This window comes from Sinohyriopsis cumingii, chromosome 9 (assembly GCF_028554795.1).
Source record: "Sinohyriopsis cumingii isolate HCF-2022 chromosome 9, ASM2855479v2, whole genome shotgun sequence".
NCBI classification, from domain to species: domain Eukaryota; kingdom Metazoa; phylum Mollusca; class Bivalvia; order Unionida; family Unionidae; genus Sinohyriopsis; species Sinohyriopsis cumingii.
In genome coordinates, this window is record NC_142969.1 from 98,017,546 (window position 1) to 98,044,169 (window position 26,624).

Below are 26,624 nucleotides of genomic sequence, written 5' to 3' on the forward strand. Positions count from 1 at the left end.
AATCAGATCTTTGAAGATTGATCCTTTTGTCTAACTTCTCAGTTTCATTATTACATTCAATGTTTTGCACGTTCTTTGTAGACCATGTATGTTCAGTTTTTCTCTAATCGCTGTACTAGAAAATATATTGGTCTCTACTATATGTTGACAGGTTTTACACCTTTTACAGCCACAGGGACCATGTTTACTAGGGTGGTCTTGGTTAGTGAGTGGCGTTAGCTTGGCCATGACTAGGTATGTCTTTGAGGTTGTTTGGTCTTCTGTAGGTTACTAATGGTTTGTTCGGGAGGATTACTTTAGTGTGTCACACAATTCTACGATCATCCAGTGTTTCCGAGTGATTTTACCTACTTTGGGATTGTCTGGATAGCATGTCACGATAAATGGTATCCAATCAACATTTTGTTCTTCATATTTTAGTAGGTCCTTGCGGTTTCTTTGTTGAGCCCTTTGGGTTGCCTACGCTATCGAGTCTCTGTCGTAGCCTTGGTTAATCAAATATTCAGATAACTCTTCAGATCTTTTTCGGATTGTTTCATCGTCGGAGCAGTACGTTTCCTCAGTACCTGGCTATATGACATGTTCTTAATGAAGTGTTTTGGATGACAGCTCGTTGGGAGTTTGTCGGTTGGTTTTGAGTACTTGTCAATATGGAGTTTCTTTTCTACCAGTCTGGTTGTTGTGTCCAGGAAAACGTGGCTTGAGTTGGAGACTTTTGCCGTGAATTTTATTGAAGAATGGAAGTTGTTGTTATATATATATATATATACTTAAATACAGATAAACATGCGTATATATGTGTGTTTTCTTGAATATGTGCTAAGTGATCCATCCGTAGTCGTTTCCGGAAAATTAGATAATTGCGCGTCCGTTTAGTAAGAGTTACCATGACTGGTTTCACGTGGCTGCATTAAACAAGGAAATCCACTCGTGTAACTACTAAACTGAATATCTCTTCTTGGTGCAAGTGTTCCGATCGATGCAAGAATGAAGGCTACAATTGCAGCCGTTTCATCTATGTTCTTCAGCACCATCGTCAGCCTCACAGGAGCAATCCGCAGACAAGGTATGTTACACTTATTTGTGTTTGTCACTTCGAGTAATTTACTTTGTTTTCAATCGTCAAACAGAATATATTACACTGACGTATTCTTTACACAGGGTAGGGTATAATTACATGTGTCTGTAAGTCAGAGTAGGATATACTTACATGTGTCTGTCAGTCAAGATAGGAATACACACATGTGTCTGTCAGTCAGGGTAGGGATACATACATGTGTCTGTCAGTCAGGGTAGGGATACATACATGTGTCTGTCAGTCAGGGTAGCGATACATACATGTGTCTGTCAGTCAGGGTAGGGATATATACATGTGTCTGTCAGTCAAGGTAGGGATACTTTTATGTGTCTGTAAGTCAGAGTATGATATATTTACATGTGTCTGTCAGTCAAGATAGGGATACATACATGTGTCTGTCAGTCAAGACAGGGATGCATACATGTGTCTGTCAGTCAAGATAGGGATACATACATGTGTCTGTCAGTCAAGATAGGGATACATGCATGTGTCTGTCAGTCAAGAAAGGGATACATACATGTGTCTGTCATTAAGCATAGGATATACTTACGTTTCCTTCGCTTTTCTAAAGGATTTATGAAATTAAACAATAAAAAACGTCCAACACAGATCTGTATAATGTTTCCAAAACAATATATTCTGATTCTGATTCGAAGGGGGTGAATACAATGAAGACCATATATATATCATTATCAAGTGAAAAAATTTCGAAATGTAAACTTTGTGCATGAAAGTGATCTTGTTATAAACATCTGTCGCTATTAGGGCAGAAAAAGGATCCCAGAGAGAAATTGAGCTCATCGTCATTATCTTCATAGCAACCGTCAATAAGGATAGGCTACAAGTGTTTGTTTTGAGTACGTCATGTGACCTGTTTGTGCATCATTATTTTATGTAATGGAATGAGCCTCATGTTTCCCATGTTCTTTATTTAACTTTAGCAAGAGACTTTGTCTTGTTGGCAACTGGGGTGTTCTAGAAATGACCTTTCGACCCACATTCTGGTCCTATTTTTTATCTTATTATTTTATTCGATGCTGTTTACTTGAGAAATTACACATTCTTGCATTAACATCTTTAGCAGAATCAGTCTTATCGTTGTGTTCTCAATTTTAGTTTGTGGAATTATTTATTCAAATTATTATTCACTGGAAATAAAAGGTGTGCATAAAACTATTATTGGGCTGGAACACTAAGCTGAAGTTGTTGTGAATTCAGACAAGAACATCAATGTACGATTATTGTGATACATCAAAAGTACATCATCACATTGCATACCACTGACACACTAGCACATTGGATGATATATGCATATCAGCACAAGCAGTATTGGAACTTATTTTTAATACCACTGGAATTCAGTTGGAACTTCGTAAATTTGGACTTCTGATAGATTTTAGAACTCTTTGGGATTTAATTCAGAATAATGTAAGTCATTATTAAATTTTCACTTTGTATCTTAGTAAAATAAATGATTTGTTGAATTGTAAAAAAAAGTGGTTTTCGATTTTCTATGCTACTTATTTTAAGGATATATGGCCGTAACAATGGACAGTGCAAATAAAAATGGGAGATGGCATACATAATATTTTCAGATAAATTTCCAGGAATGGAATGCATAAACAGGGGCAGCTCGATGAGAATGAAGAATTGTACAAAAAAATAAATTGTATTTTTTTTGGCAAGAGAAAAGAATCGAGCACACCTCAACTTACTCATGCAAACAGCATACCAATTTCGTTCAAACAAATGCCAGCTGTGCTTTTTTTCAGGACAATTGGTTTCAGTGTACAATACTAGCACATTGATAAAACATTGAGACACCAAGAACTACTAAACATTCAACTACATTCAATTCAGATCCAAAGAGCATATTTAGGCATAGAGATTGACATTTATTTAGACATACAGATTCACACGTAAAAAGACATACAGATTCATTCACACGTATAAAGACATATATATTCATTTCCAAGTATATAGACATACAGATTCACACGTATACGGGCATACAGATTCACACGTATATAGACATACAGATTCATTCAGACGTATATAGACACACAGATTCACACGTATACAGTCTTACATATTCATTCACACGTATATAGACATACATATTACACGTATACAGACATACAGATTCACACGCATATAGACATACAGATTCAAATGTACACAGGCATACAGATTCATTCACACGTATATAGACATACATATTCACACGTTTATAGACATATAGATTAACACATATATAGATAATACAGATTCACACGTATATAGATAATATATTCACACGTGTATAGACATATTCACACGTATATAAAACATGCAGATTCACACGTATACAGGCATACAGATTCACACGTATATATAGACATACAGATTCATTCACACGTATATAGACATACAGATTCACACATATACAGGCATACAGCTTCACACGTGTATAGACATACAGATTCATACGTATACAGACATACAGATTCACAAGTGTACAGACATACAGATTCACACGTATACATGAATTCAGATTCATTAACACGTATTTTCACATACATATTCACACGTATATAGACATACAGATTCACACGTATACAGGCATACAGATTCATATGTATACAGGCACACACATTCACACATATATAGGCGTATAGATTTACACGTATATAGGCATACATATTCACACGTATATAGGCATACAGATTCATACCCATATAGATATACAGATTCACAGTTATATAGGCATACAAATTCGCACGTATATAGGCATACATATTCATTCAAACATATATAGACATATAGATTCATTCACACGTATATAGACATTCATTCACACGTATATAGACATACAGATTCACACGTATAAAGACATACATATTCACTCACACATATATAGACATACAGATTCATTCAGACGTATACAGTGATATTCACACGTATATAGGCATAAAGATTCACACGTACACAGGCATACAGATTCATATGTATACATGCATACAGCTTCACAAGTAAATAGGCATACAGATTCACACATATACAGGCATACAGATTCACACGTATATAGACATACAGATTCACAGTATATAGACATATAGATTCACAAGTATATATACATACATATTCAAAAGTACATAGGCATACAGATTCACACATATACGGGCATACAGATTCACACGTATATAGACATACAGATTCACACGTATATAGACATACAGATTCGCACGTATATAGACATACAGATTCATTCACACATATACAGGCATACAGATTCACACGTATATAGGCATACAGATTAACACATATATAGCATACATATTCACACGGGATTTTCTATTGAATAATTATAATCGTCGCCGCCACCCTCGGCCATATTCGGCTATTTAGATAACAATAAAATGACAAATTTGACAGACTCCGTGCAAAGCACGAATGGAAAAATAATTTAAATTTATAAACAAAGTATTATTAACTCCGTTGCTATAGGAACTAAGGAATACAAACTGAAACTAAAAACATTGTTATTTCAAATGATATATTTCAAAATGATACCCGGTACAATTTTAGAAAAAATTGGAAAAAAAACACGAATAGAATCAAGAAGATATTAAAATCTTTCCTAATATAACATTTAGTTGTTACCATTAATTATGAGATTTCTTCCCATCGACAAATTCGATAGTTTGTGAGTGATCACATCAACACAAAATGGTATCAGACACATCACATAGATGTTTCTTTTATTCAAGTTTTCCTTATGTATATTTGAATCTAGCGCATGTTGGATAGCATTCGAACATTTTAATTTCCCTGCTACAACATACTACAAGAAAGAAAAATAAACCACTGAAAAAGGTACTTAACAAGAAAAAAACGTGTACTGGTTCCCCTGTTGCTGATATATCTAAATAGTTAAAAATAATCTTAATAAGGTCGCCCATTACAGGTGTAGATCCAAAAATGCAAGAAAGACCGTAATGAAAAATAGCTTCACTGTTAAAAATTTGCTTAGCGATCAAATCAGCCGCATTAAACGACTCATAATTGTAATGTGCTCTTCTATCCCTTTTTCAGATGTCATTTGAACATGTTTGATATTTTCAACAATTATCATTCCTCTTTTGATGGATCAGAGGAAACATTTTCTTTTCTCGATCAATAAAAATCAAATGATAGAATGTAGATTATGTTCAATGCTGTTTCGTCTTAATGTATGTTAAGTTAGTTTTCTTGATAAGTGCGATATCCTGTGGTATACCACACCATGGTAGTTTTGTATTAATTTATGCGTTGACTATTTTCTTCTCTCCTTTTTACGGTACTCTTTATTTTCCCTATAGTTTAATTTACACCATTCTTTTTGTTACGGTTTGAATCTAGCTTGCCTTTTAGCGAAACTCTGTTACAGTTAAATATTTTTGTGTAAGAATGTTATTGAGTGTCAAACCAATTGGAGTATAGTACCTTACCCAAGTATACACCACGGTGGATGACATCGCCTGGTCCGATTCGGTCCTGAGTCTGACACGCAAACCACTGTGCCACCACGGCTCCAAGTAGCAGTAGTAATAGTAATGGTGTAATAGTAATAGTGGCTACATTAGTAGTAGCTATGGTAGCAGAAGAAGTGACAGTATTTGGAGTTACAATATTATTAATTGTAGTTAATGCTAGACTCAAGACAGAGTTTAACAGGAAGTTGTGATTTGTATTCGGTTTAAGTACATGCCCGGTTTGTCCGCCCTCTTAGATAAACTCTGTATAATTCTTTAAATTTTCTTAACTATGGAAGTTACTTCCCTTTGAGCACATATATGTAAAAGGTACACCATTAAAAAAATCTCACATTTTTAAATATTAAACTAGATGTTGCAAATAGTTGATACCGACGACAGCTTTTACTGAAAAATATACGATTCCAGAAACTGGAAAAGGACATTGAGAAGTCTTTCTGGTTCTTTACATGGGCATCTTCTGGTTTAGTTTTAAACGAGAACAAGACGACAATGCTAGGGGCCACCTGCTGATAATCGTTTTAGAAATTAAAACTTGATTGATGATATGGCTACGGTTAGAGCATTTTTTAAATGTCCTTGATAGTTTTTTAATAACATCGGTATGAATTTATTATTTTCGCCAGTTTTATGAAGCTGAATATGAGATATTTTAATAATATAGTATACTGAAACATAATGACAACGTAATTTTTTTCCATATATCTTTATTTACACTATTTATTTCTAAATGTAAGCAGTTAATCATTTCATTCTAATGCAACCCTGTTATAACGGGCATATAGAAAGGCCCAATGTGCCCTTCTGCATGGGACTAAAGGGTATGTCAACCTGGCCATGTAGATGATAATTAACTGTTAATTCTTCTTCTAACATTTAATTATAAAATAGTTTAAATTAGGTCTATTCAATTCTGCTTGTTGAATGCACTGCACCTTAAATGTATTCAACAATATCCAGACCAAGATTATTGATTGCTGTAGACTTTTACGTTGATGGCCATATGCTTAACTGGGTCAAGAAAAGAGGACGTTGATCTATCATAACAAATAACAATGTAGTATGAGTTTGTTTTCAACACACGATGGTTTCCTTGTGATATCAAAAAGGGCAATATTCAATCCGGTTTAAACTGAGCAATATCCCTCGAATAAATTCGTCCAAAATGTCTACATTATTTTACTGCTTTAATCGTATGAACTTCTCGGGGCGTGTAAATAATGACTTTCCAATGGAATATGCATGTTGGACGATCCAAATAAAGTAAATACTTGCCATTTAAAGGTATATGTAATCAAATTATAGAAAAGGAATCCCATTACCGAATTTGTCAGTATTACCTGTATGACATTTTATATAATGGATTCAATAGCTGCTGTGGCTTAGTATTTAGTTACATTGCCCAATGCCTATCAAAAGATGTAATAACTGTCTTCTTTTGAGTTTTTGTAAGTTTTGTCAGGGGTTGGGATTGGTGGAGGAAGAGTTTTCTCTTTAGTAAAAGTTCATGAGAGATCAAATGTCCCTTGTCCAGTACGTGCTTTGTGTTCTACTGTCAAGACTCTGTGGTTTTGCATTGACAGTTGTATAGACAGCAATATAGATTTTCTAAGTACTATCAGAAATCTATTGAAATTATTAGAAAACCTATCTTCTCGTGCATCTTTATGTCAAATACCGTTTATCCTCCATGTTTCTGCAAAACTAGACTAACTTCCGCGATTAACGTTTCTTTAGAATCATCCCTCTTACAGCTAGCTACCGGTCAAGTGTTGTTTCTTAACAATTATATTTTTTCTTTCTTTGCGCTCTCTCTCTCTCTCTCTCTCTCTCTCTCTCTCTTACAACTTTTGTACACCCATGAGAGATAGTGTGCTGTACGAAAACAATGTTCCATTCATGTACCCTTGAGAAGATTGTAAATGTTGACCTATGATATGATTTACACCTCCATGTGTTAGTGACGTCGCCTTACAATGTTGTAGCAGTTGTAGGCCTACTATTCTCATATGCTACCTATGAGTTACCGGAGATTTAATTTTGTTTAATAACAGTTTTGTTCTGTCTGAAAATTCTAACTGGTCGCAAGTACAACATGTTCAAAGAAACGCATGAACAATTATGTAACTCCAGGTGTTGTGGTTACCTAGTTTAAGAGGATGCATTCCACCCATTGGGTTAGACACATGGATACATCCCGCTATATAACATGTATATATTAAACTAATATTAATTGTTATCTTCTTTCTTTCTTTCTCATCTCAGTTCCTTCAATTGATTTTTTTTCTCAAAAGGTATTGCCTTTTTCCTCTTATAACATGTTAACATATATAAAGACATCTGATGTATATAAAATACGTTTTATATTCGCCAAACAAAAATTGATTATACGTATTGGTATTTAATTTTGATGCCTTAATTATTATGAATTTTGCTAATTATTCCAGATACCTGTAATTTTGACGATGGGATGTGCGGTTGGGTTCAGGGAGTAAAAAACGATTTTAATTGGACAAGAACGTCTGGTGGCAGCAATATAATCAACACGGGACCGAAGAGTGGCCACACTACCGGCAACGGTACGCCATACTCATTATTGAAATATAATGCATGTTTAACCTGCAATTTTGTTTAGTGAATAATACTTCAAAATCAACAGAAAATATGCCAATATGTAACATGAAATAAGCATATTTACAATGAAGGATAATTTATGTCGCGCATGTTTTTGGATTTAATTGTTCAAATTAGATGTAATTTGGTCAACGAGAATACTAGGTTTATACCGTTATCGATCATTGTGTGTATAACCTTTTATCTTTATTCGGGAAGATTCCTGATGTAAGCATCATTCAACTCATACTTTGGCACCTAAATTTCAAGAACTGATAATAAACACCGCCCTGTCATTTGATAATTCATTACATTTATTACCGCAATCCAATTTTAAAAATTTTCATCGACATCATTACTATTATAGACCAACCCAAAGTCAAAACATATTCATATCAAGACATGCATTTTAAGGTACTTCTGTATACTTTGTCATAAAAGTAACCCTGAATCGCCATACCCGTTTCTTTCAGTAGTAATAATGTGTTGACGATTATCAGACCTTGTCTTACGAGTCACACATAAATGTTGCTTAGAGTTTGATACACGACTATGGATAAGGTCCGAGTAAACCGAATATTTCTACCTTCCAAAAAACACGGCTTTATTTTAAGCTCAAATATCATGGAAATTATAATGCCAAATGATATCCAAGGTCAAATCAGTACATGCAATTTGTATATGGGTATAATGATAATCAACTAAGATTGTTACAGCGCCGTATTTTCGACTACCAATACTAAGTTAAGTTCAACTATCGGAAAAAGATGACAAATTCTGAAGCTGGTAACACTGAAACTGCACATGTAGTGTACGAAAATGATGTTAACATTGTGTGCATCAATCACAATTTCAAGACAGTGTTTGACTACAATGACTCGTTCGCACAGTGTTGGTTAACTATCGTCCTATTGAAATAGTGACTGTAACCTAGATTCAGTCTCTTACATGACAGATTTTAATTTCGGTTATTAATGTTGACTGATCAATATTAGAGAAAACAAAGAGTTCAGTAGTATTTAATATTGCCTGTATGACGCCATCCTCTAATGTCCTCTAGCATCGTACATATTCTAATAAGCTTCAAACGAGTATTGCTCACGGTGACGTTATGAAACGAGTTCCAAATTTCTGCGGATATCAACGCGATGTCATAACGTATGTCCTAAGAAATTAATCTTGGTGTTCTATACGTCACGGTAAATAGGTTGCTGATACCATGTCAAAGGAGCAAGGTTGTGTGTGTATGTCATCTCCAGTGCCATGTTATACTAAGTCGTTGTACAAAATATTGTACACGACATCGTTTTCTCGACGCGACTTCTGTTAGATCTCTACGATCTCACTGTCGACTTCAGCGCCATCATTGATTGTCAGTTTGCTGCCGGGGAGTAATTTTAGACGCGTCACAAACTGTTATGTCACTTGTTTGAAATCTTGCACCACGTAGATATTATTTTTTACTTTTTTTGATAAAATTCTTCCTTCAACGGATGCATTATTGTAAGTACTTTTGTACGATGAGTGTCTTCACTAAGAAAATCATCAAATTCATCCAATGTCTTCCAATTATCTTGCCCAGGATTCAATGTATACATAACAACTTTTGTTGTAGTGTGTATGTTGTTGAGCAATATGTTTAACAACAGATTTGTATTGCCACATCCGATGGACAAAACCATCATTTAATGACAACCCGGAAACAAAATATTGTGAAAAGGTTACGATCCTGATTATTTAGTTCACCAGATATATATCAATGAAATGTGCATCATGTGGAACAATAATTGGCGGCAACGGTAGCAACAGAAGCGTCACTAGAGCTGTTCAACAAACGCGGTTTAAAACTGGCGACTTAATTCTTGCCCTGTTAATTATGTCGACACAAAAAATAACATACTTTCCCTCGCCAACAAACAACACATAGGACGCCACAAAATAGTACATACATCTTGTAAGGGCAGCACATTATATTATTCTGAACCGAAAATCCTTTCTGCAGTGTTTAACTTTTCGTCTGACCTTGATGGTTACAAATTGATGAATGATGCTGAAGGTGCCAGATGTTTTGCCGCTAAGTGGGGGGAATTCAAAATATGTCAGTGAATATTTTTGAAATCCTATGACCTTCTGTAACAGCCTTCTAGAACAGTGTCAGGTTCTAAAGGCTCTAATATGCGTAGAAATAACAGCAGGCGGATTAGTTTCACATTCCCTCACCAATGCTCTTTATTCTAAGTCGGATGTGGATTACATCTAACGAAGACACTGAGCACAGCTCTGTGTGTGTGTGTGTGTGTGTGTGTGTGTGTTGGATTTTTAATGTAATTCTATATTTTAAAAAATCAGTCATGTCGTTACGATGTCTGCTGGAGTGTGAGCCTTTTTAGTGATGACTTGAAAACGGGCATCATGCCGCAGACAGGTGGCATCATGTCACACCCAGTAATATTAAAAGGACTCCAGACCGATTATATCTAACACTAGCCTCTTAATGGTGAGCGCCTAGTACCATTTTATAAGTCATTGGTTTGAATGGGTTATAACCCGAGGCGGTTGCTCTAGCCACCGGGCCACCGAAGCGGTCTAGCACAGCTTTGTGAATGAGATGTTTATTTATAAAGTAATTGAACGATGAATGAATCTGGCACCGTACTCGTGAGCATCACGTCGTACAATGGAAAACGGTATCATTTATAAATGGAACCAATCAGAGCATCCAACGAGTAATCAAATGAGAATCAAAGTGTGGAACTCAAAATTAGATACGATCTATATATGGATTCACCACAGGGATGATCAGTGTATTGCATTTATAAACAGATATGCATGATATATAGATCTCTCACACACAATGATTAATGTATATAAATTATACACAAATATAAACAATTTATGGTTCATCGATATGTATCATGTATGAATAATTAAATTTCATTCTTGTAACTATATTGAATTATATTTTCACCCATACGGTGATAGTTAATAATATTCATTCAAAAGGGAAACATATATGTATCTCATGGGCCCAACTGGACAATTACGATGCATTTTGGTTCAACTGCGCTTGTCGAATGGTCTAAGAGCAACCACACAGGCCACGTACATCCCACCCTGCCGTAAAATCCCTGTTCAGCCTCTTATTCTTGCATACATGTTGGTCCCGTTGGTGGCCACTACTGTTCTCTATTCAACGTCACCATCGACCGCAAGGTCTCCGCTACCCGAAATCGGACAGAGAGTTCTACGACTTTCCAGGGATAAGCAACACAAATACAATAGAGCAGCCATAAAATACATAACATACAGTTAAATACGAATATTGCGACGTACGTTACGCATGCGCGAATATGAATTGGCTCGTTACAAATTAAAATATTTCATCGGAACTAGAGTACCGTATTCAATATTTTCAAATAACCGCGGCTAAAAACAACAATCACCCTAGGGTAATGCTGTACAATGCAAGGAAACATAAATACATTTTTGTTCATCTATGATGCGCGAATATTTTACTACGCACAATTTCGAGACATATACCTTGCACTGTCATACAATGAGCTGCAATGTTCAATTCAGGATCATTTACCTATGTGTTTCAGATATGGTATCATTTTAGGCCTCATTGGTTTCTAATGGACAAACTTCACATAGCTAGCCACATGTTAGCCCTCAATGATTTGTAATAGACAAACTTCACATAGCTAGCCCCATGTTAGCCCCCAATGCTTTCTAATGGACAAATATCGCATAGCCAGCCCCATGTTAGCACTCAATGCTTTCTAATGGACAAACTTCACATAGCTAGCCCCATGTTAACCCTCAATGCTTTATAATAGTCATATTTCACACAGCTAGTCCCATGTTAACCCTCAATGCTTTATAATGGTCAAATTTCACATAGCTAGCCCCATGTTAACCCTAAATGCTTTATAATGGTCAACTTTCACATAGCTAGCCCCATGTTAACCCTCAATGCTTTCTAATGGACAAATTTCACATAGCTAGCCACATGTTAGCCCTCAATGCTTTATAATGGTCAAATTTCACATAGCTAGCCCCATGTTAACCCTCAATGCTTTATAGTGGTCAAATTTCACATAGCTAGCCCCATGTTAACCCTCAATGCTTTATAATGGTCAAATTTCACATAGGTAACCCATGTTAACCCTTAATGATTTGTAATGGAGAAACTTTACATAGCTAGCCCCATGTTAGCCCTCAATGCTTTCGAAGGGACAAATTTCACATAGCTAGCCCCATGTTAACGTGGCTAAGATCACCTGCAGTGTCTGTGGATTCAACCAGAGACAGAGGATTTCTCCTACTAAAGAGACCACGATCCTACACTAATGGAAGCTACGGAATGGAAAAATACTGAATAGATGATTTGATGGAAACCATTGGATACAACGGTAAGCCTTCATATAGATGATTTAACGGAAACCATTGAATACAACGGTAAGCCTTCATATAGATGATTTGATGGAAACCATTGGATACAAACGGTAAGCATTCATTTTGCTATATTTTGATTCTGATCTACTCAGTGAATGATGAGGTAGGTTGGGGGGAAATAAATCTCGTTCACTATCAGAATCAGTTATGTTGTTTAGTTACAGTATCTATAGTAGCAGCTGTTTCTCTAATTCTTGTTGTACTAATTGATCTCATTTGCTGGAATATGCATGTGACGAGTAAAATTTGACGAATGAAAATTGTATGCATGTCCATATATTTACATGGTAACTCTGAGCACAAAACTAAAAATAGTCTGATAATAAATAACATCTTGGCTTAAAGGGATCATCGCCTCGAATTACTCATTGTCTATCTTTCTGAATAATAAAAGAATACATTCTCATCACCAAAACTAACCAACTTTATATCTTTCCTTCCATTATATTTTAACATTTTTTCCAGCAATAAGCAACCGGTGTTTGCTGTGTCACCGGAAGATAAATAAAATACTTTAAACTTTTGAACAATATTTTAGTACTCTGACATTGAAGGAAAATTAATCCATAACAGATTGATCGATTTATAATTATGTTATATTAGTTATTCAGTCGTAGCTATTTAAAAACAGTCCACTGTCCTGACTCTTGAAAAGGTCATTCTAGGTAGTTTTGCATCTTTTCTTACAGCCATTAAAAAAAATTCATTAACTTTCAGAATGTGAAATATCCTCTAAACCATGAGCAACGTCAGGAGTGTGTGGAGGAACATAAGGGTGCTCAATTATCTTATATCCAGCAAGAGGATAAAGACATTAAGGGAAGGACATTGCCATAAGAACTTCGATTTTAATGCGACACTAAAGATCTAGTGAAGAAAAGAAAAGCATGTACTATTTAAGCTAAAAGCCTGTAGTACGCGTTGCCAAGAAAACATTATGCAAATTAGAGAAATAAAATACTATGCAAATACGTATAGGTTTTCTATATTTGTTTGAATTTTTCACTTCCATGATGCTATTGCACATTTGAAAAATATTCGGTGTGAGTGAATCACCCTTTATACGTATGTTGTCACTTCGAGGGTCATGCAATTTGCTTTGTCTTTTATCCTTCAGATACGGAAGACTACTACATGATTATGAATGCATTAGGAAAGAAAGGAGATAAGGTAGTACTACAACGCATGGTGTCTGATCATGAAGGTCGTGCCTGTCTTTCTTTCTGGTATCGTATGAATGGATTATACATGGGAACTCTGAACGTTAACGTCAGACGAAATGGCAATTCCCCAATTGTGGTGTGGTCTAAAACTGGACAGCAAACCACAAACTGGACTAATGCAAGTGTAGACCTGGAAATCGGTTCTAAAGTCATTATTGAGTTTGAAGCTATAAGAGCGAATGGATCTAACGGTAGCATGGCGCTAGATGATGTTTCCCTGACCTATGAATCTTGTTTCAGTAAGTAAATGATTCCTGTGCAAATTCCAACTTTCTCTAGAATAGAATATGTTTGCTACAGTTCTGTATCTCTTTTAATAGGTTGTATTCACCAAAGACATGTAAATTGTTTCATTGATTAGACAATGATTTTAACAATGGAATAACTTTCGTACGCAAATATATAACATTATATACTAATTGATAGCTAAATCGAGTATAATTCTTTTGTTGTTTTGTTTGATCACGGAATTAGCTAGAGCACCTTGGAGTAAAATCATCAGCATACAGGTATTGATCCAATCAGTGTTTGAAATAATTTTCGATTTGTATTTACGTTCTGATTATGGGAATGAAACTGGATAAAAGTTAAATTAACTTAAGATTGACCATTCAAAAGTGTTACTTTAATAACTAAACTTTAAAACATGTCGGTGAAAAATAGTGTTAGTATCATCACCAGTTGATTTTTTAAACTACGGTATGAAACAAAAGACAAGACTTGACAACATTCTAGTTGTAAAGTTTACAACGTATGAGGTACATAATAAAGAACTTGCATAACAGGGTTTACAAGATTCGGAAAACAATTAAGAACCTGCAAATATTTTAAGAGTCGTACCTTACCTGTATTCAATAACTTCTTATTTGTGTTATGATGGAATTTTTATCATAGCCTTCTTTTCAATTCTTGCTATGAAAAGGAAATACTCATAACTTAAGAAATGTCCTTGCCCATGGTCAGAGAGAGAGAGAGAGAGAGAGAGAGAGAGAGAGAGAGAGAGAGAGATGGAAGGAAAAGAGTTCAGGATCTGTTAAAAAAAAAGTGTCATTCATAACGGTGTAGATACATACGGCTACATGTCGAGTGGTACAACGGGATCGACTGTAAGGAAAGACAGAGCCCTATGATTCTCTATGAACGAATGTTATTTAAATAATTGATATATTTAAAGATACATCTATAAAACTTTAGATTTTAAAGCACACGAAATACATATAAAATTACACATTTCCTTCGAGCTTACCAATTTCATTGTATAATTTCTGCCTTTTAGAATATAATACAGATAGTTAGACCTGGAATACATTCATGATAGCCAAAGAGTATACAATTTAATAGCTGCGATATAATGGAACAATCAGTTGAAGAAATGTAATTTACTAAAACTAAAGAGAATATTAATTTGGAATAGGTTGCACAAACATTATTCTTTATTACTTGAAGAATCATTTATTTCCAAATTAAATCTAAACATGAAGTTGGTAGCGAATTTGTCTTTTTCAATAATACGTACCATAAATACAAATGAATATAAATTATTTGAAACAATTAAACATTCCATTTCATTATAATATAAAATAGGAAGAACTCAAAAAAATTGTTGAAAAAAATATAAAGTCTAGATTGAACTTTACCCTGAAAAGATCAGCATTTAAAGTCCTTTTACTTTAAAGAAGTTTGCGAACACAGACGATTCTTACCATGTTAGGAAAGACAGAGCCCTGTGATTCTCGAAGAACGAATTGACTTTGCGCAAACTTGCTCTCAATTTATACGTAGTACTTGTGGTCGTACATTTCGAATCAGATCAAGGCTCTCGTCCTTTCCCACGGCAAACTCGTATTACTCATCCATTAGGGATTTAGGAATTTGCCTGTTCAGCAGCTTCCCACCAAGTCTAAATTACTGGCCTTAGGATACAAGAGAAATGTATTTTATGGGTTTTTGCATTTGCTCATAAAGAGCAATCTTTCTTAAAATAGTATACAGTTGAAGTACAGAAGTAGATAAAATTAATCTCAATATATTTTAGTGGAAAATTACTTTCAATATAATTTAATGAAAAATTACTTTTGATACAATTTAGATAAAATTTCAATCTTAATACGTTTACTTACAACTTCTCTCCTAATATATGTATATACGTTAGTTCTGGAAGTGTAAAAATGAGGTATAAGATTCGGCGTTTCATCACGAAAGAAAAACATAAAGACGATGATGATATTCATCCCCATTATATTGAGACTGACAGTGTCCAATATCTTTCGTTGTAGGGAACATTTGCCTGTCTAACAGATTAAATGGGAAACATATGATTTGCAGTTCGAAACTTACTTAAGTTTTCAGATATATCATTTGGTTATGAGACATAGACTTTTTCTAAATCCAAACTAGTTTTAAATAACCTGTAATTAAGACCGTTAGATGATGTATTCATGTTAACTGTCAAAGCACGTATATATTTAGAATAATTTGGAAGGCTGAGTAGTGAATGGGGACAAGATAGGGTCATATAAAATAAAGAAGGAAAAACAAGTGTTTGTACCGTAGGGTCAAATGGGATTTTAAAATGAGGAAATTTAACATGGGTGGGACTCTAGCGGGTCATGGGAAAGTTGAACATAGGTTTGGACTGTCTAGGGTCAATAGGAATTGAAGAGGTGTAGCTTCATGGTACTGAACACTGGCCACAATGTTGCAAGTGACTTACCTTAATCGGGAAGAACAGTGGAGCAATGGCTGACCTGAATACGCGTTACTCTAAGGACAAATATAGACAGAGACACACACATTATATACACACACATACGAGCGCGCACATACACACATACAAACAAACTTACGAGCGCACACAACGACACATACAAACAAACGTACGAGCACACACAAACACACATACAAACAAACATAAATGCACCAACATACGCGAACACACACCCACACAGACTACACAATCACACAGACTACACAAACATACACATTTTTTGGCAAGAGCATAAATCTTTTCTAGGCATTGGAGTTTCTGTTTTCCCTCCTCTCTTCTCCTCCGCCAACATCTTATCTTCTCCACTACATTCTTTGTCATTTCCTCTCCTTTTTCTCCTCTTTCTCCTTTTCCTCCTCCTCCTTTTCTCCTCTCTCGTTTTCCTCTTTTTAAATGTTTTCTCATTGGTTGCTTTTCCTTTTCGTCCTCCTTCACCTCCTCTTAGGTCTTTCAGTCCTTCCTTGGTCATTTTCAAATTAATAATTTCCATCATGAGTCTGTGAAGACTATAGGCACCATACTCCAATCTCACTGAAAGTTCCTCCACCATCCCCAGGTCATCCACAGCCCATTACAATGTGATCATTTTGTTCAAATGGTTGCTCGCCATTTTTTTGTTATTCAATGTTGATAAATGTGAATCAATCAATCAATCAATTAAAGGATTTAAGTCGCCTACGCAACTAGTGCTTTCGCGACTGGTTAAATCTCGAAGGTCGAGATTTTCAATTGATCGGGCCTGTAGGAATGGAGCCACTACAGTCCCGCTTTTATGTGCGAATGTCGCACTTTTTAATTCATGAATATGTCCGGCCGAGGAAAGGAGACAAGGGGCCCGCGGGACTCAAGTCCAGTTGTACTAGTGTACAGAACTCTATTCCAAGGGTGTGTAAGTCACTCGTGTAATTTTCCTAAACCTTTGAGTTATGTAATTCCATTACTATTTTTAATTAAAGTTGGAATTTGGTGTACATGGTGTACTTTTGATTTTCCGAAATGTTGAAAATCAGCTTGGTGTCAGGCACCCTATACATGTTTGGGTCACGTTGTGTTTACTTTCGGTTTTCATTTTGTTGGTGGTATACAAAGGATCGAGTTAGGGTTGTGGGTATAGAGCTTGTATCGAAAGAGGTCTTCAATAGCCGAAGGAAGAACCTCATATAAATTGGCAATTTGAAAGTCGATGTCCGTTTTCTTCTTTACTCCTTCTTCATTCTGTGATACCCTCTTTGTTTCTTCTTCGTGCTGTTGTAGTGTTTTGCTGTTTTGCTAGAGTTTGCTGTTCTGTTTCGACTCGATTTCCATTGCCTTAGATCTTGATTTTGCTAAATCGCAGTTAAGATCGTTCTCTTCAGGAATTAGGATTGTGATTGTTTTAGTAGCCGCTGCTTTACCATCACTCTTCCTCTTCACAGTCGATGCATCCCAATTTATTGTCTTCTTAGTTTCCGTCATGTTCTAACTCTGTCGAATTGATTGACTGCGCACAGACACTAGCGCACCTATATAAGGAATGTGACGTTTCAGGTAGCTCTCTTCGAATTGAAAGACAGACTCCGCACTGTGCCTGAATTTTGTAACGCGTGTTAGGATTGGTGAAAAAAAAACTCAATCCGTTTTAATCCGCTCTTCCATTATAAATACCCGCTATGCATTTCATTCCATTCACCTGTTCTCGTCACAAGATGTGGACTAACGTAGAATCGTTTACCCTCCTATATTCGATGCTGTTCAAACCGGACTATCACATGTATGTCAGATCATCATGGGCTATCACCCAGATGACTGATTCAGCCCTTTGGAAACGAATAATCTATGTGGAGAGACAAGGCTGTCTGAAGCGAGTATTGATCTACGGTCCAGAAGAAGTTTGAGGAAGAGAAGAACATCCGTGTAATGCCCTCTATGTAAACTGAATTGTGTTAACAGAAAACAAACTAAGGCCCTTTTCAGGGCCACACCATTTTCTCGAAAAGATTTACTCTCTTGCCAAATAAATGTGTGTCTGTGTGTGTGTGCGCGCATACGTTTTATGTGTGTGCGTACGATTGCATGCGTGTGTGTGTGCGCTCGCGTACGTTTGTGTGTGCGTGTGTGTTTGTTTTATATGTATATGTCTCTGCCTATGTCTATGACCCTGTCTCTAACCACGTCTCCATGTCTATGTCTCTATTTGTCCCAAGAGTAAAGCGTATTCAGGTCAGCTTTTGCTACACTGTTCGAACCGACTGAAGTCACCCACTTGCAAAAGAGTTGCCAGTGTCCAGTACTGTGACGTTACCCCTGTTCAATTCCTACTGACCCTAGACAGTCCCAACCTATGCTAAATTTTCCCTTGACCTGCTATAGTCCCACCCACGTTAAATTTCCCCATGTTAAGATCCCATTTGACCATACGCTACAAACGCCTGCTTTTTCTTTTTTTTTTTTTTTAATCTTTATTTCATATGATCCTATATTTTCACCATGCGTTACTAGGCTACTTTGTGTCGTAAACAGACTAATTTAACCTATAAACATTTTTCCAAAATTGAATTGTGTGACTATTTTCGTGTTTCTGAAGGTAATTCAGCATGACACGATGTTTGTTATAATTATAAATGAGGAAGTTGGCAATTTTCATCTATCACAAAAATCTCTGATGACTATTAGTACGAAGAGAACATAATTCTAAAACGTCTATTATTTGGCTCAAACACTTGAATAAGATCACTTTCAACCTGTGTTATTATAGTTGGATACCCGTCATGAATGAAGATATGTTGATAACAACCTTGTTCCTTAATCTCCACAGCTTCTGCTTCTAAGGCACAGGGCTTTGTATTGTATATAACGGGGGGGGGGGGGCGGATATTGTTTCAAAGTAATCTCTCACGCATTTTAAACGACTGCATTTAAAAATCAAATTCAAATAAGCAATATTAAAGGATTCAATTCTAAAAACAATTTTTACATTTTATATCCAAAGGATCTGCAATGTAAATGCGTTTCACATGTATCATACAGAAAGAAATTTGGTGTGATGTGCTTTTGGCACTATCCAAGTCCCTCAGAATTATGTTGAAATTTTCTAAAGATCTTCATTTAAAATAATTATTATCCTTTGTGTGTCTTTGTAGGAAAATACAAAATATCTTTCCATACTGATCAATGAATTATGAATTTTTCTTATACATAATAATTTTTGCATATATATGAAAAGTTTTATACAGTGTTATACATAACAATTTTTACATATATATAAAAAGAGTTCAACAGTGTTATACATAATAATTTTTGCATATATAAAATGTTATACAGTTGTTTGCATATATAAAAATTGTTATATAGTGTTATACATAATAATTTTTGCATATGTAAAAAGTGTTATACAGTATTATACATAATATTTTTTGAATATGTAAAAAGTGTTAATACTTCAAACAGTTTGGTGCATATTTTCATAAACGAGCTGGTAATCAATAAACATTCAACCTGCTTTCTTTCTTTTTCATTACTTCGTCAGCCTGCGCATTTAATGATGACTCCTGATTATTTTTTCTTTTTCATTACATCATCAGACTGTGCATTTGATGATAACTTATGCCTATGGGAAGAGAATACATTTTGGAAGATCTCTCCTAATCAATCCAAATTAGGTAAAGTAATCCATAACTTTATCACGTCCATACCGTTATAGTACTGTCAGAATTCACATCCAAAACAGTATGTACGGGTCTGAATTCATATCCATACGTTTATATTACAGACAAAATTCACATCAATATCATTATGGTTATTATCAGAATTCGAATCCACATCTGTATGGTAACGATCAAAATTAACACGATAATCTTGAAATGTTTAAATAAATCTGTGAAAGTAAAGGTATGCAATTGATCCCTAGTTTGACGGATTACCAGGTAAAGCTGATAGAGATATATTTCAGCTTCAAGCGAGATCAGTAGTGTAGTTGGGTACTTGGAGGACAATGGGAATTAACGTGCCAGACCCACTGGGCCTGTATAGGAACGAAATTTATAGGGACAATGGGAAAATGCATTACAGACCCCCTTGGGCCTGTATAGGGGCAATGTACACTGAGACATGTATAGGGACAATGGGAAAATACATTACAGACCTCTTGGGCCTGTATAGTGACAAGGGAAAGGTAGCGTCTGACGTCACAAGGAATGGGTGTATAGAGATAACACAGACAAGAGACAAATACTTATACAACATTTTTTTTTTAAATTGGGGGCAGGCAAGAAAGTCATTTCTCTTCGAGGCATATGAGTGGCCCTGAAAAGGTCCTTTGGCTTCTTCTTCTTCTTCTTCTTCCACTTTCTCCATTTTTTCATCCATCTTTTAAATTTTCCCAATATTCCTTTCTTCTTATATTCCGACCCTGAAATTCAGTCTGGATGACCTATCGCTCTAAATTTCTCCTGGACTTTCCTCCAGTTTTTGTTCAGTCTCTCAAATGCTTCTTTTTTCTTTCTGTTCTCATGTTCTTTCCTATCTTTTGCCCATGTGTCTTTAATGTTCTTGACTTCTTCTTCCAAGACCTTTTTCATAATTTCTTCGGTGTTATTGAGTTGACAAAGGCCCACTCTGTCAAATTGAAGATACCATTAAAGGAAAACCACCTGACTTTGAAAACATTTTCAAGACACTGCTTCAGCGTTCCGACTCTTACATATTCAGGCTTGATTAAACCTCTTAACTTCTTTACCTTTCTTCTATCATCCCTTATATGTTCACTCTGGCTACTTTCCACTACATACTCACCATCTATGATCCAGTACCGACTGTCTTTCAATTTGCTGACTAAAGCAGTGACTGCTGCCATCTTCTTTTTTAGTTATTCCGTTGAATGCCGCGAATGACGGACGGTTGAGTTTTTATCTGTCAAACACGGACGTGAAGGAAAACATCCCCTACTTTTCTCTTCTCATATTATCTACTGACCACACAAAATCATAACCATAATCTACTATCCACACAGAGGTAATGAGACAAAATACATAACCATAATCTACAATCCACACACGCCAAGAAGCAAAATCATAACCATAATTTACTACCCACACAGAGGTAATGAGACAAAAAACTAACCCACAATCTACTATCCACACACTCGAAGAAGCAAAATACATAACCATAATCTACTATCCACACACGGGAAGGGACAAAACAAAACAAAATATACTATCCACACACGCGAAGAAGCAAAAACAAAACCATAATCTACTATCCACACAGAAGGGAAGTTTAAAAGAGCGACACACTCTACTATCTACACAAACGTACTTGAGCGCTTACAAACCCAAATAATATTTTATCTACACAAACGTACGTCGGCGCTTACAAACACACACAAACACACACACACATGCTATCATTAGTAAAGGAGTAAGTCTTTATATTTACATTACTCCAGTCACACAAATTGGCAAATTGAATAGTCTCTTTTCTAGAGTCTTGGTTAGCCCTGAAAAGGGCTGTTTTTTCTGTAACTCCAGGTGCACCTGTCAGTGATGACACCTTCCAGGCCTTGCCCCACAAACACATCTTCTGCTCCAATCATTATCCCATTTAATTGTTGTGGCTGGGATCGCAGAGGGGGGATAATTGGCTTCAGAATCCCAGTCTTCACTATCTGGTACCCTGATGACTTCCCTCTGTCTGTTCCAGAGCCGTGGATGCTGTTGTGGTTGCGTATGTTGTGGCCTCCTTATATTTTCCACACGTACACCTTCTGCTACTGGTCTTTGTACTGGTGGAATACGTTGTGGCTGTTGTGGTTGTTGTGGTACTGTCTGTGGAGGCATCCTCACCATTGGCTTGTCTTTCCTTTTCCTCCTCTTCTTTCTTTCTTCTATGCTCCTCCTCCTTCTCTATCCTTGCTTTCTCTTCAATGGCCTCCGCTGCCAGCTCATCCAGGAGGCACCAGGCGTATTCCAGGTGCATCTGTAGTTCCAAAATCTTCGCATTTCTGCTGCTCATTTTCACTGTTGTCTCGTTGACAATGGATAGTCAGACTGACGAGCGTTTCCTATAAATACGTTCCCCATATTATCACTAAAAACGAGCGGACCTAAAAGAAACATTCACTCACTTCTTTTAGTGACAATCACTTACTGAACATTTGTGACAAGCGGTCGAAATTAAGGACTTATAGTCACACTTTCTAACCAAGATAAAGAAATAATGTGCTTATAGACGCACTTCTGTTATTTTTTTCTAAATGACTAACATACCATTGGCAATTGAATAGTTATTTCTTTTCTAGAGTATTGGGATTCCCTGAAAAGGGCAGTTTTTTGTGAACAAAGAGTTATGGCAATCTTTCATGATCTAAGATTGCGACCTCGTCTGGCACCATCGATTTCAACACCGGGGCCACCGAACGAAATGCTGATTTCACATATCTCCTAAACCATGTCCTCGCTGTCGAGCGACGCCTCGGTTCACTAGATACATGACTTACAAAATTCGTTAGAGAATCCTTTTTCGAAAGTGGAGTTTCACCTTGACTTTCCCTTTGGTGAATGGGATATTTTGTCCCAGATCTCCTTTTATAGCAATGTTGACAGTGTCAAAATACGACCTGCTGACGGGTAAATACTGAGGATGTACCAATTCGCCGTGAACGTGATATGTGTTTCCACCTTCCTGGTCATTGGTCGTAGTAGAATCCACTTTGAGAGGAATGACATGCAGTAACGGTACGGAGGTGTGTCCCATCACGTTGTACTCCACCACATCGGAGTACACAAAGATCAAATTCAGTCCTTGGGTCAGTTCTACCGGGAAACGAAAGTGTCTTATAAAATCCAGGTTGTTTGCAATGATTGGCATTTCTCTTAAGTTCTTGGCATCCTTGACCAACTTGGGGTCCCAAACTGTCATACAATTCAGGGCAAAATCTAATATCCATACTTTTTTCCTCACTTTCAAATTTCATCAGCAGGCGATGAGCCACTTTATGGTACTCGAAGGTGACACGTTTTTTTAGTGGGGTCAGAAATTTGTCAAATGCTGCACTTAATCTGTCAGCAATCGCGTCCACGAGATGTTGACCGCTAAAATAATGTCCTAGGTTAATTTTAAACTCATAGACATACATTATATCAGGTGTGCCAGATATTGGTCGATGTGCAGTCAATTTTCGATGTTGTTGAGTGTTAATCATTTATTGTTGCACTGCTTCGTCCAGAACTTCAACCTCAAAAGTGTTTTGTTTTCCAGTGATGTTTCTGATTTGAGTGAAATAAATGACATCCACCAAAGCCACTTCCCAATGGGCTTCGTGGTCTAATTGAATGATCTGAGGTAATTTGGCCGTGTAATAACATATAACATTGTTGGGAAACACCTCCATGGAACTGTCACTGGGTAAGGTTAAGTAAAACTGGTTATGGTGGTTCATAATTACAGAGTTCAGGGGCTCTCTGAGGGATTACTGGAAGTCAGAGGTGTGTCTCAGCCCAAAATGGGGTTGTTTGTTGTTGTTGGAGTGGTGGCTGACACTGGACGCAAGATGGAAAAAAGGTAACCGAGGGTAGCTGCTCAATAAAATGGTCCACAATTGTTTGTCTTCTTGTTGCAAACTCAAATTGGCAATGGCTGCACCGATGACACAATACACCACAAAGATTTGGCAGAAAAAGGCGATTAGCGTTTTAGGCACACGTTCTCCACACCACACCCACAAGGGTTGTATCAATAGATATTGCAGAGAAGAACTGGGTGAAGGAGTGGTCGATGAAGTGGTTGCGGTACCTGAGTCTGTGTGAAAGGGCATGACGGTGACTTCTTTTTATAGTCGATGAATTTCGAAGCGTCGATCCAAGAATCAAAACTGGGAGGATATCCTATCCAACGCACTTTGACCTTTTTGTCACATCTTTTTCCCACATTACGGGTTCTTCGTTCGTGAATGCTTTCGATGTTGTACACGTCGTCTTCTTTTTTGGTGACACATTGTAACTCAGGCAAGTAAAACGATTCTTTTGAACACTTCTTCGTTTAAGTCTTCCAATTTATAGACGGCAGGATGACGGACATGCACTCGTCCAGTGACATGAAACAATTCGGTGGTCCAGTTGGGTAAGTAACTTTTGTCAATAGTGTGTTTGGTTTTGCCAATGCGCACCCAATCTCCTACATCCGACACTCCACTTTTCTCGGGGACAGATACCGTCGGGGATGTACCAAACAGGCGATCAGAAACCAGCATTTCTTTGTCTGGAGTCACTTCTTGGGGGTCATGTCCAATGCTTCGATGGTAAGATTGGTTGTACGATTGAACCAGATGCGGTAAGATGTCGATGTACTTGAGAGTGTGGTGATGCGCAAAATATTTTCACATGCGTTCTTTCAAAGTGCGTTGAAAACGTTCCACGATAATGACTTTGGTTTCGGGATTCTCGATGGTGAAAAATGAATGTCACGTTTCTTTCATTCTTTTTGGAAAGCTTGGTTCAGAAATTCGGTAACTTTGTCAGTTTGCCATCGAAGAAGGTGACAACCGCATTGTTTCAACACCCGTTGCAGGGCTCGCACTAACTCGCTGCTCGATTTGGAAGTCAATGGCACGACCCAGGCAAATTTGGAAAAGACATCGGTCACGCAAAACAAATATTTGTAGCCGCGATTGTAGGTGGCAAAATGAGAGACTTCAGCTAAATCGGCTTGCCACTGATGATGGATACCTTCCACTTGGGTGCGACTTCTGAAAAACTATCGTCCAATGAGTTTGTGTAAAGTGTAGATAGCTTGTTCTTGTAACCATCGGTGCATTTGAGGTAAACGGAGATTCTTCAGTCGAGGTTTGGCAGCACGATACAATTTTGAACTCCTCCGTAACCTACAGGATGGGATGGATCGTAGTAAATGCTGTCTAACAATTCTCCATTTTTTAATAAGTCACCCACTCTTCGCTGCAGCTACTTTGGAGGGGGCGAAAGGGTGGTATGGAAACGGATTTACGTGTCCGATGCGCCACGCGAGTAGAAGTCGAAGCTAGTGTATGTGGTAATGGAATGCCTTTGGGCTTCTCTTTTTTTCACTTCTAGTTTCCCTTCTTTCTTTTTCACTTCTGTTGAAGGTGGTGTGGACATCATCTTTTTAACCCAAACGTTCATTTCTTCTCATTGGGGTGTGGAGGAAGGGGTCAACAAGGACGCTGCAATCTTACTAGAAATGGGAACTGCTGACGGTGTTTGAAAGACATCTCGTATCTTCGTATATCTTCTTCCTCAGGCTTTCGTTGTGTGGCGTCTTTCATGACCACTGGGGGACGATGGTGGTGGTGGTTTGGGGATGGACGTTTCATCATAGTCTTAAAATCTTTCAGAGTTGGTAGAACTGATTCGTCTAAAGCTTTCTGGTGAAAGAGTTGCAGTTGTTGCAAGAGGTGACATTACTTTCGCGATTTCTCTGTTTTGGACAAATCGTGGCTATCCAACAACGACTGCAATTCGTGTTGTAACTGGGACATCTCGGTCAAATTGGGATTGAGAGGCAAATGCGGGTTTCGCTGTTCCTGCCAACGATGGTATTCCATCCATCGTTTGTAAGGCACTAAAGCTTGTTTTCGTCCTTCCATTCGAAGTATATCGTCACGTCTGAGATCTTGAGACTCCAGAGGTCCTTTTTATCTTGCTCCCACGAGTCCTCCTAGCATGGTTCCCAATACTCCTTTCAGCAAAGGTCCTAACAACAAAATTCCTCCACGTTGGACCAACTTCTTTTTCTTTTGAAGAATGGGGATTTTCTTTTGAACCATTTGGCGAAGCACGTGTATATGTTTGCCTAAGCTTTGTTTCTGGTGTTTTGACAAAGGTATCGTGCCTTTCAAGGCGTTCAAACAACATTCGCACACGGTATCGATGACATCTTTGGAGGTCGTTTGAATGAGTTTGTTGCGCATGGTTGGAAAAGATTTGGGTTTAGAAGAGGAACGTTTTCTGGATGGTGACATC

The 26,624-nt window shown here is 36.9% G+C and overlaps 1 protein-coding gene across 1 annotated transcript in view; it reads left to right on the forward strand.

Annotated features, from left to right (window-relative positions):
- The first annotated feature begins 924 nt into the window (after window positions 1-924).
- The window catches only part of LOC149792304 (uncharacterized), a 57,675-nt gene continuing 31,975 nt past the window's right edge, over window positions 925-26,624 (forward strand). The window contains exons 1-4 of the mRNA XM_089970880.1: window positions 925-1,066; window positions 8,040-8,171; window positions 13,781-14,125; window positions 20,214-20,291. Of these exons, the coding sequence (XP_089827006.1) occupies window positions 988-1,066; window positions 8,040-8,171; window positions 13,781-14,125; window positions 20,214-20,291 (634 nt within the window). The 5' untranslated portion in view covers window positions 925-987. The remainder of the gene's footprint in view (window positions 1,067-8,039; window positions 8,172-13,780; window positions 14,126-20,213; window positions 20,292-26,624) is intronic.